The 17,615-nt window shown below is 32.1% G+C and overlaps 1 protein-coding gene across 1 annotated transcript; it reads left to right on the top strand.

The window, feature by feature from the left end:
- The first annotated feature begins 382 nt into the window (after window positions 1-382).
- LOC128161045 (uncharacterized) lies at window positions 383-17,615 on the top strand. The gene is made up of 10 exons (XM_052824299.1): window positions 383-398; window positions 2,921-3,048; window positions 5,149-5,275; window positions 8,209-8,363; window positions 9,967-10,023; window positions 10,138-10,207; window positions 12,968-13,090; window positions 13,645-13,716; window positions 15,582-15,682; window positions 16,579-17,615. The coding sequence occupies exons 1-10, from the start codon at window positions 383-385 to the stop codon at window positions 17,557-17,559; spliced, it is 1,830 nt and encodes a 609-aa protein (XP_052680259.1). The 3' UTR covers window positions 17,560-17,615.

Here is a 17,615-nt window from a genome sequence, read left to right as displayed (position 1 = left end):
GATATCTATCATAATCAAGTAATTTTCTGCTGATTTGAGAAAATATTTCAAGGTGTAGTGAGCCACCTTAAAATATGGAGCATTATGGCATCAATTTATAAACACTTTCAATTTCTTTGTGAGGTCACTTTCGGGAGCTTCCAGCATCTGGATCCATATAGTAATACTGGCTTTACATGGCTATAGTGTTGAAGATCCTAAGATTTTGTTCTAATGGTCATATAGGAGGACTCACTGTCCAGACTGGTTTTAAGATGGCAAACACAAGACAGGCTTATATGTTGATTGTTTGTGTTTGTGTAAGAAAGAGCGCAAGGTAACGCGCGGCAAAAGCATTGCCATTAGCGCACCAAGAGTGCATGAATGTTGAACGCATGAAAAAATGGTAAAAGTAGAACGTATGTATGTGAAGATTACGTCTATATCTCCCAAACTCTTTCCATTCTTTTGTACAGGGTTGTTGTTCTGCACATTTTATGTAATTCTCATTTGTTTGGTCTGTTTGATAATTGTTTTCTCCTGAATATATTTGGAAGAAATGAAACAATAGGTTTTTGGCATTATCTGACTCATCCAGTTTGTTTCCCATTTTCCTTCTACGTACAGTCCCTAAAACGTTCTTTCCCATTTTTTCATGCATTCACCGTGCACTCACGGTGCGCTAACAGCAATGCTTTTGCCGTGCGTTCACTTGCGCTCTTTGCTCTTTGCCACTTTGTTCATCATTCTATTTAGCATGTGCTCACCATTTGCTCACCATGCACTCACCATTCAATCACCGTTCAAGTGGGAGAGTAGAACCTTTCAGGGACTGTAATACCGTTTATAGGCATAACGGCAATAGATGAATTATTTGTGCATTAAATTAAATTTTTTCGTATTTTGGTAATGAATGTACATAAAATGTACAATCTGAACATAATTAATAAATGCATTATTAATTCTAATTTACATGCAGTAAATTCTAAGAAACTTTAAAGTACCTTTTTTTTATTGATATGATAGGCAACCATAATACTAACAGAACCCTACATCGAACTGGCAGTCAATACCGTAAATCTGGAAACTTTTACGTCGATTTATTTTTGCGAATTTTTATATAGAATTTTGATTAATTTTTAGGAAAACAATTTTTGCAAATGCAGAGCACGCGCAAATTAGCTAAAAATTTATCTACGGTAAAAATTTCCAGATTTACGGTATATGAAAGCTTCTTCATTTCCATGGAATTTTGTTATAACCCAGGTGGACTAATATATTAAACCCAGAAAGGAAATCTACAAGAATTTTCATAACAACCAGGTGCAATAAGGATATTATTAGTCTGGATACTGCTTGCATGTCTAGAATTTGCTCAGGTGCAGTCAAGCCAAATGTATTGTTTGTTGTCATTACGTGGCAAAGTCCGACATACGATTCTATTGTCTCTTGTATTTCTTTGGTTCTTAACATCAGATACATTATTATTACAAATATTTTGAGAACAAATATGACTCAGATCTGTGATGCTGCCTCCTACTGCTTTGTTAATGAATTTCAAAGAAATAAAATCATAATTAAACAGCAGATAAGATGAAAAAAAATTTTTGCCCTCAGTGCTCTGGTTTCATTTCTATATGTGAGGACATCAATCTTTGTAGATTTTGAAAAAAAAATATTGATACTCAGTTTAAGGAAGCATTAAGGGGAGACAGGGTGCTCTTACGGGTATTCACTCAATGCTTTCATGGGATTTGATGTCATTGATATGATTGATGTCAAGTATTAAAAATTTTTCACTTTCTCTTATCAGAATGCCTGAGGCAAACTTGATTTTCTCTTTTTTTTGGGTCATCTGACAATTAAAATGATTGTCTTTGTTTGAAATTTTATCACTTTGATGTTTTTATGGGTATATATCTTAATTTAGATACAATCTCTGCTGATTCAGGTCTGCTGATTTTATTATTACGTTATAATGTTAAATTAATATTCATCATCATTTAAATCAAAGAATTAAGCTATCTTAATATGGAAATATAATGATAATCTGTGATGATCATGACCTTAAAAGTCAGCTGTAGCAGGATATGTAGTAAAGCTTTATAAAAGATGTCAGAAAAATTCTTTATCAACATCTTTTCTTTGATATTTATTACTCATGACTATGCATTTACGATTATGACAGCAAATTATAAACTCTAAAAAGACATACTGTAAGTCGTTTTAATTCCACCGTGTTAAATTTTCACGATTTCTATTAAAGTACCAATCGTGATGGTTTTAATTTCCCACTGCTTAAAAATCAATTGATCAGAATATAAGCATTGAAACGTTTTTGAAAACTAATGATAGTATTCAGGATGGGTTTAATTTCGCGGGAAAATATTAAATTGTGAACATAGTGAAATTAAAACCATCGTGATTATATGCCAATCTACAGTATATTTGCAAGCAAAACACTTTTTCCATTTCCTTTGAAAAAAAAACCCAAAGAATATAATGATTTTCATAGAAAATAATCAAAAGTTTCAGATTTCCTTCTTTGAAGAAAATGTTACAATTGACCAGAATCATGTATGATTTTTACACTGGGGATTCACATGCGAAGAAAAAATAAGAGCATCTTTATAGTGAATCTACCTTAAATAAAATAACCTATTGAGAATACATTGCCACTGAGTCCAAAAACAGGGGAACTTGTTTTTCAGAACAATGAACTCTCTAGGGTTTCATTAGGAATCAGAGATTTCCTAAACAAATATTACGACAGCCAGACAGTGTATTGTAAAACCCAAGGTGTTCATCTACGCATATTGATTCAAAGTTGCGTTTTGGGAATTTTTTCTTTCGATAGTCTCAAGATGAATATTACAGATTGCAGGAGAATGAATCAGGTGTTGTTTTTCACTTCAATAATTTTGTTTGTTTTGTTTTTAAGCCTCTGTAGATGAACTGATCGGGTTCCAAATCCAAGTCAATGTTCAAGAAGACACATCCATTTCACATCCCGTCTGCTTCTTTGCAAATCTCAGTGGCACAAACTGGACGCAGCTACCGAACATACATGTAAGTCTTATATTACCAAACAATTAACATCAATTAGCAGTAAATTAAATCACTGTATATATCTTGGATACTGTTTAACCTTTTTAATCTCCCTCTCTATCCCACTCTTTCTCCCTCCTTTTCCAACTGCCTCTCCCTCAATCCCATCCCACTCTTCTTCCTCTATTGCTCTCTCTCTCCCTCTATCTCAATTGTCCTTCTGTCTCCCACTGACTTTCTCCCACTATTCTTTCTCTCTCTCCTCTCTCTCTCTTCTTGTGCATCTTTCTATTACAGTCTCCTAATGTCTCTTAATTAATACTTATGATTTAAATTTTAAAGTCCCTGTATACCACTGACAAATAAGTTACCGTCACATTGCATCTTGCATTAAGCTGACGTAGTATTAACCAAAATGGAATATTTGTTGTACCAGTATAATTCATTTTATCAATATTCAATGCAAGTTTATGAGGTTAAGTGAGATTAGCAATTACCTAAATACATTTGTTGAATGAATTCTATTTAAGCCATGCATATTCAATTTTATCGATTCAGAAATCATATTGCAATATGTTTCGTGATGCTAGGTGTGAAATGCGTAGACTTTCTGATGTAAAATATTAAACAGCCTTGCAAAGGAAATAAGTAATTTGCAGAAAACACTCCCACCCATTTAGGGTCTTGAGCATTAGTTCTCCTTCCAACTTGCATGATATCATTAATGAAAATGGAAATAATAGGACAGCTGATAGGATATAAATTACAGAAATTATTATTACGCTTTGCCCACAATATGCCCACTGTTATCATAACTAGTTTGCCTACCATGGGTCTATATAAGCTGTCACTTCCCTGGAACTGTCAGTACATGTAATTATATATCCAACTGTGTGGTTTCAGGAAATGGAAAAAAAAATTATCAGACTGAAACGTTCTTGTTCAGACGGTGTGGTGACCAGTCCATTTATTCTCCCTTCTGGGTTGTTTTTCTTCAAATTTGCAAGTCATTCTTAGGCCAGTATTAAATCATTGTAAAAATTACTCTCTTCCACAAGCTGCATGATCGTGATGATCTCAAGTCATATTCTCAAAATTTTGATGATTGATAAAAATATGCAGATATTCCTTTTATGTATTACACACAGCTTTCTAACATGTGAACACAGTATATTATTTTGAAAAAAATCAAATGATATATTGTTATTAATCAAGGTGTGAAATCTCAGAGAGAAAAATTCTTTTGAACTAGACTTATAAGTAGGAACATCAAATAACTGTAAGCTCTAGAACCTGGTCCTCTTATCTGATTCGATGTATGTTGATGATCAGGGAAAATCAATAAAACTCTTTTAAAGAAAATTGTTTCTCTTTCAGCTATGTTATTAATAAATTAAAGATTTTGAGTCTTTATATCATACCTGATACAAGAAGCCACAAGTACTGGCCTGAATTTTTTTGTTGTAGGAATATTTGAAAAAAAAAACAACAATAAAAGTAGAACATAGGAATAAGAAAAAAATGCATGCTTATCTGGCCGTGAGAGAGAGAGAGAGAGAGAGAGAGAGAGAGAAGGAGAAGGAGAGAGAGAAGGAGAGGTTCATGGACGGGGAGTGGAAGAAAGAGGAAGGGAATAGAAAATAAGTGTGCAAGGCCTAATGCTCCTTCATTAGTGGTCATTATTGAGAGAGTAAAAACAACAACAGTTTTGGGATGTATTGTTATGCTTTATTTTGCAAAATTTAAAATTTCTGAAACTAAACTTGTTGCAATTGATAGTGCGCTCACAATAAGTAAAGTTTTGCTCAAGCTTTTGATTTCTAATGTTTTTTAATTCTTTTTTGAGGGAATGGTTAATGCCGGATTTTTATGTGTGGCTTTGGTGTAAGTTTTGTGAACTAGCTGATAAAAAATTTTTTGATTAACATTTACTAGACTGAAAATCAACTCATATTTTTTCAATAACCTGTTGGGCTATCACAGAAAATTGAATCCAAAAGTGCAAATTCATACTAAACCCCTCAAAACAATGGTTGAAGCTTGAAGGCTTTGATGGAAGCTCTAATCATACTAGCTATAGTTGAGCTGAACATGTCAGCTGGCAGATTTTTTATTTTGTAGGATATTGATTTCGTCTTTAACTGTGTGGAGTCCTCAGAGATTGCCAAAGTGACTGTGTACGTCACTAGCATTCCAATGCCCAGCAAGAAGCACAAACGAATCGCCGCTGAGCTGGTCATGATCCCAGGTAAAAATATTACAGTAACTGTTGAACAATGTTACAGCTAACATGCTTATATCAAATTCATGCTTAAAGCAAAGTCTGAGTTTCTATTTCTATTTCGACGCAAACGAATCACTGCTGAGTTGGTCTTGATCCCAGGTAAATATACATTTAAGGAGGCCGATTTGGGTTTTTTTGCGGAAAAACCACAATAGCATAACTCTTTTTTTTAACCTTATGTAATTTAAACCAACTCTAGTTTATTTGCGAAGGTTCATGATAATCGACCGTCTGGTTCTTTTTAGGGACCATCTCAAAATAGAGGTACATTTACTATAGGAATATATAGGAAACTGTCATTTTCCGCACATCAAAGCAGTTAAAAAAATTACTACAATAGCTTTTTTTCTCAAATTGTTATATATGGTTAGCAATATTATTTCCTACCTTATATGTAAAAAACACAAAATTCTACCGTCTGGTTTTTAGTGGGGGCCATCACAAAATATTAAAATGTACCAAATTTTGCTATATATTTGGATTATCACGAATGATGATTGGTATAATGGATTCATTCCAAAAACGTCCTCGAGGATAGCATCATTCTGTATATAAAATTTCAACAGCGTACAATTTTTACTTTTTCTTTTATGTTATTTCTTATAACGTACTCCTACAAAGCTTCATTTTATCATAACGTCATAAAAGCGCAATGGCTATGCTCCCCTACCGCACAACGTAAAAATCATGTAAAAAATAAAAATTTCCTTTAAAAATCTAAATATTTTTATCTGAATTCTGTTTAATTTTCAATTTTATAAATGATATCGAAAAAAATTCATAAGAAGTATAAATCAACTGTGTTATATTAGAATGCACAAAAACATGCGCAATGCAAACTAAAGTCGGCCTCCTTAAACAAGGTTACAGCTAACATGCTTATATCAAATACATGCTTACAGCGAAGTCTGAGTTTTTTTTTGACACAAACAACCTACCGCTAAGCTTAAAAGAAACATGCAAACAAATAGTCTGATTATTTCATGCAGTCCCTGATTTAGTTGTATAGTATAGATATAGTTTTCCTACTGAAACTAAAAACGGACATTTTGGTCCAGATTGTAATGAAATTGTGCAAAATCGCAATCATTCTTCCTTAATTCTCTTAATTCAGCTGACTCAGTAGAACAGACATTGTTCTCATATTGTACACAAATATAAGGACTAAATTAAGCTATGACTGGTATTAGTTAAATTAGGAGTACCTCTAATTGTTCATGTACAATGTTAAATGACAAATTAAGACAGTCAAATTAAGCGGCTTCAAGTTTTTAAAGGTTAAATTGGCTTTTATGTCTCCAAATAGCACATGTACACCTAATTAATGGTTTTAGCAGAAGGTATTGGGATGATGGAGGTGTAATGCAGACAAATAGAATTATCCTGTTTAGTACACTTTAAGTGCCTTCAAGCTTGACTTATAGTGCAAAGAAATATATCTGATTCTTGTGTGTTTTTTTCCACCTTATTTCCTTTAAACTGGCAAAACAACTTTTTGGATTTAAATTACAGGTAACTTAATTTTTTATTTGAAGTTTGAATTAGTCGTGTAATTGCCAAAGGGAGGATAACCATTGGCACCGCAGACAAGCAGGAAGATTGATTTGTATATGGTAGCTAAGTAACCAGTGCATTGTCATGCCGCATTATATTTTGCACCTGACGATAATTGGTCCGGGTCTCTGCAGTTATGGTAGATAAGGAAGGTATCTAAGTACTCAATAACAAGTATTATAGTGCATGTGCACTAATTTAATCATTTGAAACTCAAAAGCTGCATTTTTATTATTCTGCTGGATCAGCAAAACTTGTTATTTGTCCCACTGCTCTGAACTGTATAAGATGCTCATTAACCTATATTATGGATAAATAGACAGTAAAATAGACCGAGTTGTGGTTAGAGATAAAATCAGGGATGCACATTTCGTACAGTCAAGATCAAAAGAATTGATAATTAAGTGTTCATTATACCCCACGCAGATATGCAGAATGATATTCCTTTTATGTATTCCTGCACAGAATTTCAAGAAATTTTGTAGGTATTTATGACACAGTTGTGTAGCTGTGCATATAACCATAATTATTTTGATTCCAAAATTTATATTTTTGGAATTTTGGCACTTTTCAACTTTGAGTTGTGGCCATATATTGAATGTATTAGTAATGAACAGTTTATATTAGCACAACTCCTCTTAAACCGCTGCATGGAATTTAGTGAAACTTTCATTGTATGTATTAAGGACACAATGTGTTTATATTCATATTACAAAAAAATTATGTTCCTATAAAAAGACGAAGGAATGGATAGTGCAATTTTGCATAAGCTCAGCCTGATGATTTTTTGTTCGAGTTATGTCCTTTATCAAATTATTTTGGTGAATTTGATGCATAACTTGCCATACATTATGTGTAGCATTGTCAAATAATAGAGGGGGGGGGGGAGATATGTGGCTTGCTCACTTTTTCTTTCTGATTCAAAGACTGTTGAGTTTATTAGCATTTAAAACAAAACATTTATTTCAAAACTGATAAAAAAAAAACCCGACCTAGTAATTTATGCCATTAATTGCATTTTAATAAGTATAGAAGGACTGTTATTGCGGCATTATGCATTACTGCCCCCAAAATTAAAATTCTATAGAAGGTTTTAAAAACAAGGTTAAAGGTGTTTAAAATCATAAAATATAAACTGCATATAATAACATGATTTATTATTATACTTTCATGTATTAAAACTTGAAGTTTAATTAATTAAAAATCAGTAAAAAATTAAAATCTCCATTTAAAGAAGAGTTCTGTAGTTTTTGCTAATAAAATTTTATCAGCAAGGGTTATTTCAACGAGGCAAGTCCAAACAAACAACAATCTGATTGGCTTTATTTAACCGTTAAAACCAGGTTATTCATGGAGGCCAGAGATTAGAATATGGACGACGCTTAGCCACAACAACTATCAAGTCCACCTCTGGTTCTCTCCCTTGTATCCAGGGGCTGAGTACCATAAAGTACAGCTTCACAGTGATCGCCATGAAAACAGTACAGACCTACCAGCAGTGAGTATCACCATAGTAACTGTTGTATTATGACCTTGACCTTGCAGTAAACTGAGCATTTATAGAAGAGTCACATAAAAATATATTTTTCTTTATTATTTAATAGCCTTGAACCCCATTCAAACGTATAGATTGGTACTCAAACTTGTCTATATATGAATACATATGATTTAATTGATTTGACCTTAAATTCTGATCTTTAACCTTAAAGTCATTTATCTTTGGCCTTGTCTATGAATTTCAAATTGTATTTTTAAGAGTATTAAATGTCAAAAGCAACTGAAATTTAAAAATATTTTACATTTGCTATCTGCATGTTAAAGTTTCACTGAGCGAATCAAACTTAAGAGTTGATCTCCTCAGTGCTAAAAGGATAATTATATCAATGTATCTTTCAGTAGATGAAGACCGCAAAAAGAGTTTCTGGTTAACTGAAAGATGATATCTTTAAGCCAAATAAAGTAATTGCTTGTTTACTCATAAGTGATTGGTCATTTGACCAGCGAATCAGAAAGCAAGTTATGAGTTGGGATCAGATGACTAAGTGTTAAGCCATCTTCATAACAGCATGTATGATGTATTATAGCATGAAATTAGGTAGACTATTGATATTTGTTATTTAATATTTCATCTGTTGTTGACAAGATACTGTTAATTACATCTAGCACGTTTGCTTTGTTTATGCAACTCATGGTGATATTTGACCAGGCAGCTTGATATTAAAGACAACTCATGGTGTAGCGTATATAACCAAACAATGATTAGCGGTATTCAGTTTCATAACATCATTATTGTTTTTTAATGTACTGATCTGTCAGTACACATGGTACTAATACACCTTAAAGTTGATTTTTAATCAAACTTTATATAGTTTTTGAAACATCTAGCCCATTTCTTCACAAACTGATACAATTGCATTAATTCATACATGTGTTGTGAATTCATAATGGCAGCGATCGAAGAAAAAATTATACTGCATTAGGCATTTGAACTAAATTGAGCTCCTTGTACTTTGAAAGATGTTTCAATACTGTAGATAGAATCTTTTTTATATGCCAGTCTTTAGAAAGAATCTATTTTGTATGCCAGTCTTTAGAAAGAATCTATTGTGTATGCCAGCCTTTTGAAAGGTGATAAGACAATGTTGGCACTAAATAAATGGCAAAGATAGATGTTGTATTATAATTATACTCTGTCCCAAGATATCCTCTATTCTTTTTTTTTATATTTTGCAAGTCATTAATTATATTAGATGTATATAATTATGTATGTAGAATTACCACTGAATATTACACTGTTAAGCTAACATATACTAGATGTTGCTTGAATCGCCTTTGAATCAAATTATTAATTTCAAGGCCCCTAGCTATAGATCTTGTTTTTTGAGAGGAATTAAATTAAACATTAATATAAAAAAATAAATTTTCAGAAACATTTAAGAATACTGATATGAATTTCAATTTAAGCAAGGCAAAATCAATGGTCATTTGATAAGATATATTATAACTTTAATTAAGGTATTCAAACAAGTTGTCATTATAAAAACTAGTCAGCACTTATTAATATTTATATACATGAATTTTATATTGTTTTCTTTTTTCAGCCTTTAGGAAACTTCACCTTTGAAAATGTGCCTTGTAAGAAGAATTACAAAATTCAAGTTAGTATTGAGATAAATTTTTAATTTAACTTTTTTTAAAAATATTCATTTAAAGTTTTGCTCAGTGTTTTGTTTTAAAACTATTTAAAAAACTACCCTGTTTTATTATTGCAGATTAGACCATATGACAATCAAATGGCTTTATTAGACCACTATTTTTCATCAAAGACTGTTGCAGTTGGAGGTACAGAATTTTATCTTATGTAATGGCAGCTGGACATTCATATATTATAATGATTTAGGGAGGCTGGTTGGTCAACAAATTAGCCATCAGATTTTTCTTCATTTTTGGAGATATGATGTTTTTAGCTATAAACTATAGTTATTTAGTATAGAAAAAGTTCATATACATTTATTTAAAACACTCTTAAATGTTTTTAAAATGAGTACAAGTAGTTGTGTACTAACCATTAGAGAATAACAGTATTTTAAGCCGCAATAGATCGAAAAAATAAAAACTTAGTAAAAAAGAATCCTCCATTCCAAAATAAAAATATAAAGAAATGTGTACCAATAAAAGAATCGATCTGCTTTCATTATATGGATGGCTATGTAGGAGAATTTTTTTTTTCTTTTTTATACATTTTATGTATATTTTGTGTCATTGCTTTAGATTTTAAGATGCCATTAAAATTGGATTTTGACAAAGCTTAACAATCACAGTGTTAGTTATGATAGCCGAGGATAAAAATAAAAATTACCTTTTTGATTAGTTGGACTATTTCTAGAAGGTCTTGTGATCTTCATTCACATGCTGAAGAAGAATAATGAGTCTTTTGTAGAATTTTCTTTTATCTCTTTTTCATTGAAGCCTGTTGTGTACCTTTAAATTAATTAACTGGTATTTGCAGGAATTCATGATTTATTACAGAAAAAAATTTGGATTTCATGGAAAAATCTTCTTTGATGCATGATCATCACAACACATTATATTATTTTAATTGTAGATTCAGTAAGATGGTTTTAATTTGACTTCTTTATTACAGTATGTTTATTAATACATATAATTAGTTTTCTTTTTAATACACAATGGACAAAAATACAATGAACCAAACACATTAAAACTGCCGTGATGGTCCAATTGTACAGTGTGGTGTAGTTATTGGGTACATTTATCAGATATAAAGGACAGCGAGGTATCAATTATAGTAAACATACTGTATTCACGTTTATTTCCTTTCCGTATTATTTTTGCCCCATGGCATTTTCGCCCTTAAAAATTTACTTGAACATGTACATGGTTTTGCCCCATCTTGAATTCTCCCAGACACCATTGTATTTAAAGAGAGATAATTTGAGACATTTGATTTGCCTAGTCATTAAAATTCGTCTCATGTCAACAACTGCAGAAGGGGCGTAAATAAAACATGGATGAACATTTGATTGATTTTCTCTGTATAAAGTACTGCAAGTATACTTATCGTGTATAATTTTTATCAAAGAAATTAGTGTAGATGTGATTTTTAAAATTACCCATTTAAAATATATGTTCACAACATTTTGCAATGTGTAATTAAAATTCGATTTAGTAGAAGTAGGCTTTTGGCAAAAAAAATTTGCTAAATAGGATATCGAGAGCTCCAGATGTTTAGTATATATTTACAGTATTCCTGTATTAAACACTTGGTTTAGGATCATCTGTGAATATTGGGGATCTGTACGTACTACATAAAGATCTGATATTAACCAATTCAGGTCTTATATCACTTTTACAAACACAGACTGGCACATTTATAAATAATCTTAAAGTTCATGATCATTGTATAGTCATCCTGAGAATAAAGTGGGGTTGTTTATCAGTGGCATCTGGTAATATGTCTCAATATAACTGAAACCATATTAACTATCAATTCACTGAACATTAAAGAGATTGAAAATTTCGATCAGGCCTTTAGGTCCTCAAAACTTAATTAAGACCTAAGCTGTTGTAGAAGTATATACTTGTTTTATTAATTAAATTGTCTAATTTATCTTTGTCTATTTTGCTGTAAAATAAAAAAGCTTATAAAGCTTTTGTAGATAAGACCTTGAGACAGATATGGAGATTTATTTATTTGGATTCAGCCAGTTTTTCATGTCCCCTTACACCCAACACCGCCTACATTTTATGAAAAGATCTAGATATGCGAAAGGTGTTTAGTAGAAATATATATAAAAGACCTTTATTTTCCTTGTCTGACATTTAAACAAATGCCCCACGATCAGCAAAATTCTTCATTGTAAAATATAGAAAAAAATATAAAATAACTATAGAAAATCAAAGTACTTGGAGTACTGTAATTTTAAACTTTAACATTGCTGTTTAACTTGACAAGTTTTTGATGATAATTTTTGTACTTAAAATGTTGACCTGGAATGAGCTAAAAAAAAGAGAAAATGAATATAAAATGACTTAGTATCATGTTTTGTTTTTTAGACATGAAGATGATGTAAAATATCATTTATTTTTTAAAAGACAACAAAAATCAATGTTCATAAATAATTATAGAAAGACACCTTGAATAGAAGAGACTCTTTTTATATAATTAGTCTTATAGACATTCATGTGTCAATAAATATGGTTTGGAAAAAAGACATCCAACAATAATTAAACCTTACCTAATGTTATGTCTCCTGCAAACTAACTTTGCGGAAAATTTATAGGATCGTTACCATTTCCTATGTAATCTTTTGGGTCTGTAAACAGTAAATATTTCTATTAATTTTGCAATAAAAAGAAAAAGGATGAAAACAACAGAAAATACATCGGATTCCCAGGATGCCCGATTGTATCACAAAAGAAGAGAACATGTTTTTCCCCCTCTTGAACTTTTGGTTGACCCTAGAAAGGACTACAATTGAACTCACCTTTCGCTTGGTGTGGATTGGACTGTTGTATCTAGTTTTAATTAAAAGATTTGTGAATTTAGGTGTTAATGACAGGTTTACAGATGATCATTTTCAGACTGTGTGGCTACTGTCAGCCGTCAGCCAGAGCCGGTGGTGTCCAAGCTGGTCACCCTCGTCAGTATTCCTGTTCTCCTGGTGGTGGTTGGCACCATCACTGGTTTCTTTTTCTTCAGAAGAGGTACCTTGTCATTTCTCTGTTGTCTGTAAATTGTCATATTCAAACTCTCTCTATAGCTGATACAATTAGTTCTTTTTAATCATACAACAATGCTTTGGGGTGAAAAGTTTAATGCTGTTGGAAGGAATGATTTTTTAAAAGCAGGAACAAGGAAATGTTACAAGATATATTAACAGACACTTTACATGTATGTGTGATGACGTTTAGGAAGTCAAGTTTCCGTCAGAGTTGACAGTAAAAAAGGCGCCAAATTAATCAGATCCCTATCGTTACTGTTCCTGGATCATATTTTTTAGCACCTTGGTCTTATAATGGTTTTTTTTCTTAATAAGCTTACAATGTTCTTTTATCCTAAGCGTTTTGAGTGAATTTTATCAACAAATTTATAAATCTGGTTCTTCAGATTTCGATTCATTATTAAAAAAATGTTAAACTTTAAACATGAATTGAAGTATATGAATTATTGTTTTGTTAAAAATTATGAAAGAAATGCAATATAACATTTAATAAAACACTAATAATGATTTTTCTTGTTGTGGTCTTTGATTTGACAGATAGTGTTGACTGTAAACTACGAAGACACTACAGCCCAGCAGATAGCAGCGAAACAACCCCAAACAACGCAGGTATGGTTCATCAGCTTAAAGGAAGCATCCAATCCGAATGTTTAAATATACGAGAGTTTTGGTATCAATTGTTTAATGGATTATGACATTACCAACAGATATAGCAATGCAGGTTACATTTACCAGTTTCTCTGTTTTAACCGTTTACTACATATCAAAACCATCAGCATACCAAATCAATGGAAAATGATTATAGTTCATCAGTTTCAACCAGACACTGTAACCTTACGATTCTTTCTCTACATTTACAGTTGTTTACATATATAACACTGCTACAAAAGTTTTGACAACTTAAACAGTTATAGTCCATTAAAAGACTGTTGTGGGGTCATTCCTTTGTTCTAGCAGTCTAAAGTTTTAGCTATGACGGTCCGATTTTAGTGAGCTTTTTTAAAAATATTAAACCTTTATTAATGGTTACAGTACTGATATCCTTCAAAATCGGACTGTCCAGGGTAAACAAACGGTGAAATTCAATAGCAGTGTTTTTTTAAGTACGAGATACTGCATAAGGAAAATAATCGCCCCCGTTTTATTTTCACCCTTTCGCCCCCGTTGTCAGCGGGCGAATTTAATCTGCCGAATACCACATCCACCTAAATTTGAGTCACAAAGTTACTGTGGTATAACAGTGAAGTGGGTTTTATGTTATAAAAAAGGCACTCTTGAAGAAGTCAATCATTGTGCAGAATTAGAAATAATAAACAACACAGAATCAAAAATTTTGCAACTTGTTTCAATGGCGAACATATCTTTATTTCAGGGAAAGAATTCTTTTTCATATGCTTATATTTCGTTAAAATTCTTGTAATTGACTTAAGCAACATAATGTCATTATATTTAAACCCGAATTGGTGGTTGTATGACTAATTTGTCTATTGAATAAGCTGCCGTTTTTCTTAGATTTGCTGTTAATTTTATCAAAAGAAAATAAGGCAAGAACTTTCCATATGCAATAAGGTTTAATTTCTGAACCAATTTTTTATAAATTTGAAAACAAAATCATATCATTTAGATATTTTGATAAGATAAGATTTTTGATAATTACCAGATGAATTGTTAATCATTAGACTGAATTCAATGAATGGTGCAAAATATCACCAAATAAGTATATATTAATTCGTTATACTTAGTAGCTATTTGTTTAGCAGCGTGTTGGATATACTATTATTACTTACCATTCTCTAACCATTTCTAGAATGCATCATGTGGTTAACACATGTTGATATGTGTCTGAATGATACATGTATATATAGACCTTGTGCTATAATTCTGTAACATAAGAGTATGCTACGTTGGTTTCCAGGAAGTATTTTCAGCATTTACTAATCATTTTATTATATCATCAGATGAAGCCTCAGCAACAATTACACAAAGACCATTCAATTACTTTTTCTATGTAGTCGTGATCTTTTAACATCTTTATTATGTTGAAAATTGTCATCTTTACTCTCCAACATCAAAGAAGAGTTCTGTCATTGCAGCATTTGCAAAGCTGTGCATGTGCATTTTATGCCATTGTGGCCAAAGGCTCGTTAGGGAGTGTTTAGTAGCAATAGTTATGCAACCGCTTACTCCCTTTTAACATGTAGTCTGCAACCATACAGCATATGCCTTCTAGATAAACTAAACCAATTACAAAACTTGACCTAGATCAAATATATGTCATGGGACCAGACACTGACACAATTTCGTATGGTTTTAATGTCTTACCAGAAGATATATCTTGAACCGCAGATCAAAAGTACTTTGTTGTTTCAACGTACACTCAAGAGTTTTCCTCTTTATTTTGATGCTTAATTGTGCCAGTTTTTCTTGTGTTGGGTAATTCCTTACTTTGATTGTTTATTCGTCCTTTTTTTTAGACTGTACCATAGTATTACCTGTGTTTTGCGACGACAGTCTACAGCTCAGAAACGCTGTCCTCTGTTTGAAAAATCTAATACATGCCATCAGAGGATGCAAGGTAAAATAGAAATTAAAATCAAATAAATCACCATGCTAATCTGATATACTTCAAAACAACATAGATAAAAATATATGTGATGATGTAGGCCAACATATGGCCAGCAAATGCAACATCTAGTATGTGTGCTATTTCTTTTAAATTGGAGTACCTAAAATTAAACGAATCAGTCATTCTATAGCTTGAATCTTCCGCCTTCAGAAATTTTATGATTAAAGTCTTGTTACTTAAGTTGGACTTTTTAAAGTGCTAGATTTATAATTATCCCATTTTTGTGTACTTTATCTTTTCCACATAATTTGTTATTGTCATTTTTTTCCTTTTTTTTTATCTCTAACTAAATGACACTGCATGTAGAAAATCACCTCTTTCCTTTGTACTTTTGAATTTCCATTTTGAAAACATGTTCAATTTAGTTGGGATAAATTCGATTAAATATTAAAGAATGGATTGAGATTATATAAATTTCTTTTTTTCTGGAAGATTGTAGATGCTGTGCATATTAAGCCTCAACAAGGAATTCATATCTCATATGTGATAAAGTAGATTTAATTCTTTACTTGATGTTGACCTAATCTTAGCAAGATTTACCACTCTTTGCATAATCATTTTTTTCAAGAGATATGTATGTGTATGTTTGCGTACTAGAATGTCTTGTTACTTTTAAAACAAACCCTGAAATGAAATACCGGTTGTAGAAAATAAGCTTTTTCTATAAAAAGTTGTTTTAAGAAAGGAAGAAAAATCGTGTAAATACAGAGGAAAAATGTTTAAAGTAGAAATTCACCTGTTAATGTACCCTTTTAAGAAAACAAATTCAAGTTCTCTTCATGTTGGATTTTGAAGCATGATTAAAGTTATTGAAATATTTTAACTCTAGACTTTTGTTGCTTCAGGCCCAGTTTGCAGAAGAAAACCTGATGGAAGGTTTCTCAAGTGATTATCTGAAATCTAACAGCTTCTATCAAGTGGCAATCATATCTAGCAAAAGCTTAATTCAGATCTATGCTGCCCTTGAGAAAAATCGATCTCAAGTTCCCAGGCATTTACATGTTCATAACAATGAAAATCTTTCTAGAGAAAGTCAGGCTTTCTTGAACTGTGTTTCGTCCTTGGATAGTATCCACACCGCAGTAGCCTCAAATCAGCAACGAATTAGGAAGCCCATCCTTATTTCATTTTTCCCAGATATCGAGACAACTATTTTAAATCCAGACATTCAAGAACAGTTTGTGTTGTCTGATGTAGTTGATATGAATGGCAATGTCCAATGTATTATTAGAGATGCTGAAATCCGTAAATTGGTCAACTTTTTACATGATAACGACGAAACTCTACTTCATGAGGAATTTGCTTCCTCTAGGCCGGAAGCTCAGGACTTATGTGAAGCGCTCCGTAATTTGTATAAAATGGAAATGAGAAACATACCCAACAAAAGATTAGAGGAGTCCATTAAGACATTTATTGGGGAGGATGAAAGTGAAAGGCGCTTGGTTAACAATCGGGAGACGGTTATGAACTATTATATATCAGCTCATAGGGACAACAGGTGTATTGATGTTAATCCTGCAGTTTGGCCAATGTTGCAGCGTAACCCAAAAGAAACGGTGTTTGATCCATATGACATACAGTTCCACCATCACACATACATGGAGGGCGAATTATCGCTTCCCAATTCCAGGATTCACCCTGACAGCGGATATGTTTCATTGGTTCAGTCCGATCAGGAGCGATGCTTTTTCACTGTAGGTAATGTAGCAGATTTTATCCCTCCCCTGGAGTCGGATACTGACAGTGTCGACAATCAATCTCTTTGCCAAAAAATGTTGGAGTTTAATCAACGAAATTTGACGAAGTGGAATGCAGTTACCAGTTAGGTTGTTATCAGTTCAGTCATTAAATGATGACATTTTGGTGGTTTTAGAGGTAAACT

This window comes from Crassostrea angulata, chromosome 8 (assembly GCF_025612915.1).
Source record: "Crassostrea angulata isolate pt1a10 chromosome 8, ASM2561291v2, whole genome shotgun sequence".
NCBI classification, from domain to species: Eukaryota; Metazoa; Mollusca; class Bivalvia; order Ostreida; family Ostreidae; genus Magallana; species Magallana angulata.
The sequence above is the reverse complement of the archived record's forward strand: the minus strand, read 5'-3'. Positions and strand labels throughout refer to the sequence as shown.

Bases quoted from the DNA above. Each gene is read 5' to 3' on its own strand.
- LOC128161045 (XM_052824299.1), top strand. The intron at 13,717-15,581 runs GTATGGTTCATC...CCTTTTTTTTAG, and splicing joins AACAACCCCAAACAACGCAG to ACTGTACCATAGTATTACCT. The intron at 15,683-16,578 runs GTAAAATAGAAA...TTGTTGCTTCAG, and splicing joins ATGCCATCAGAGGATGCAAG to GCCCAGTTTGCAGAAGAAAA.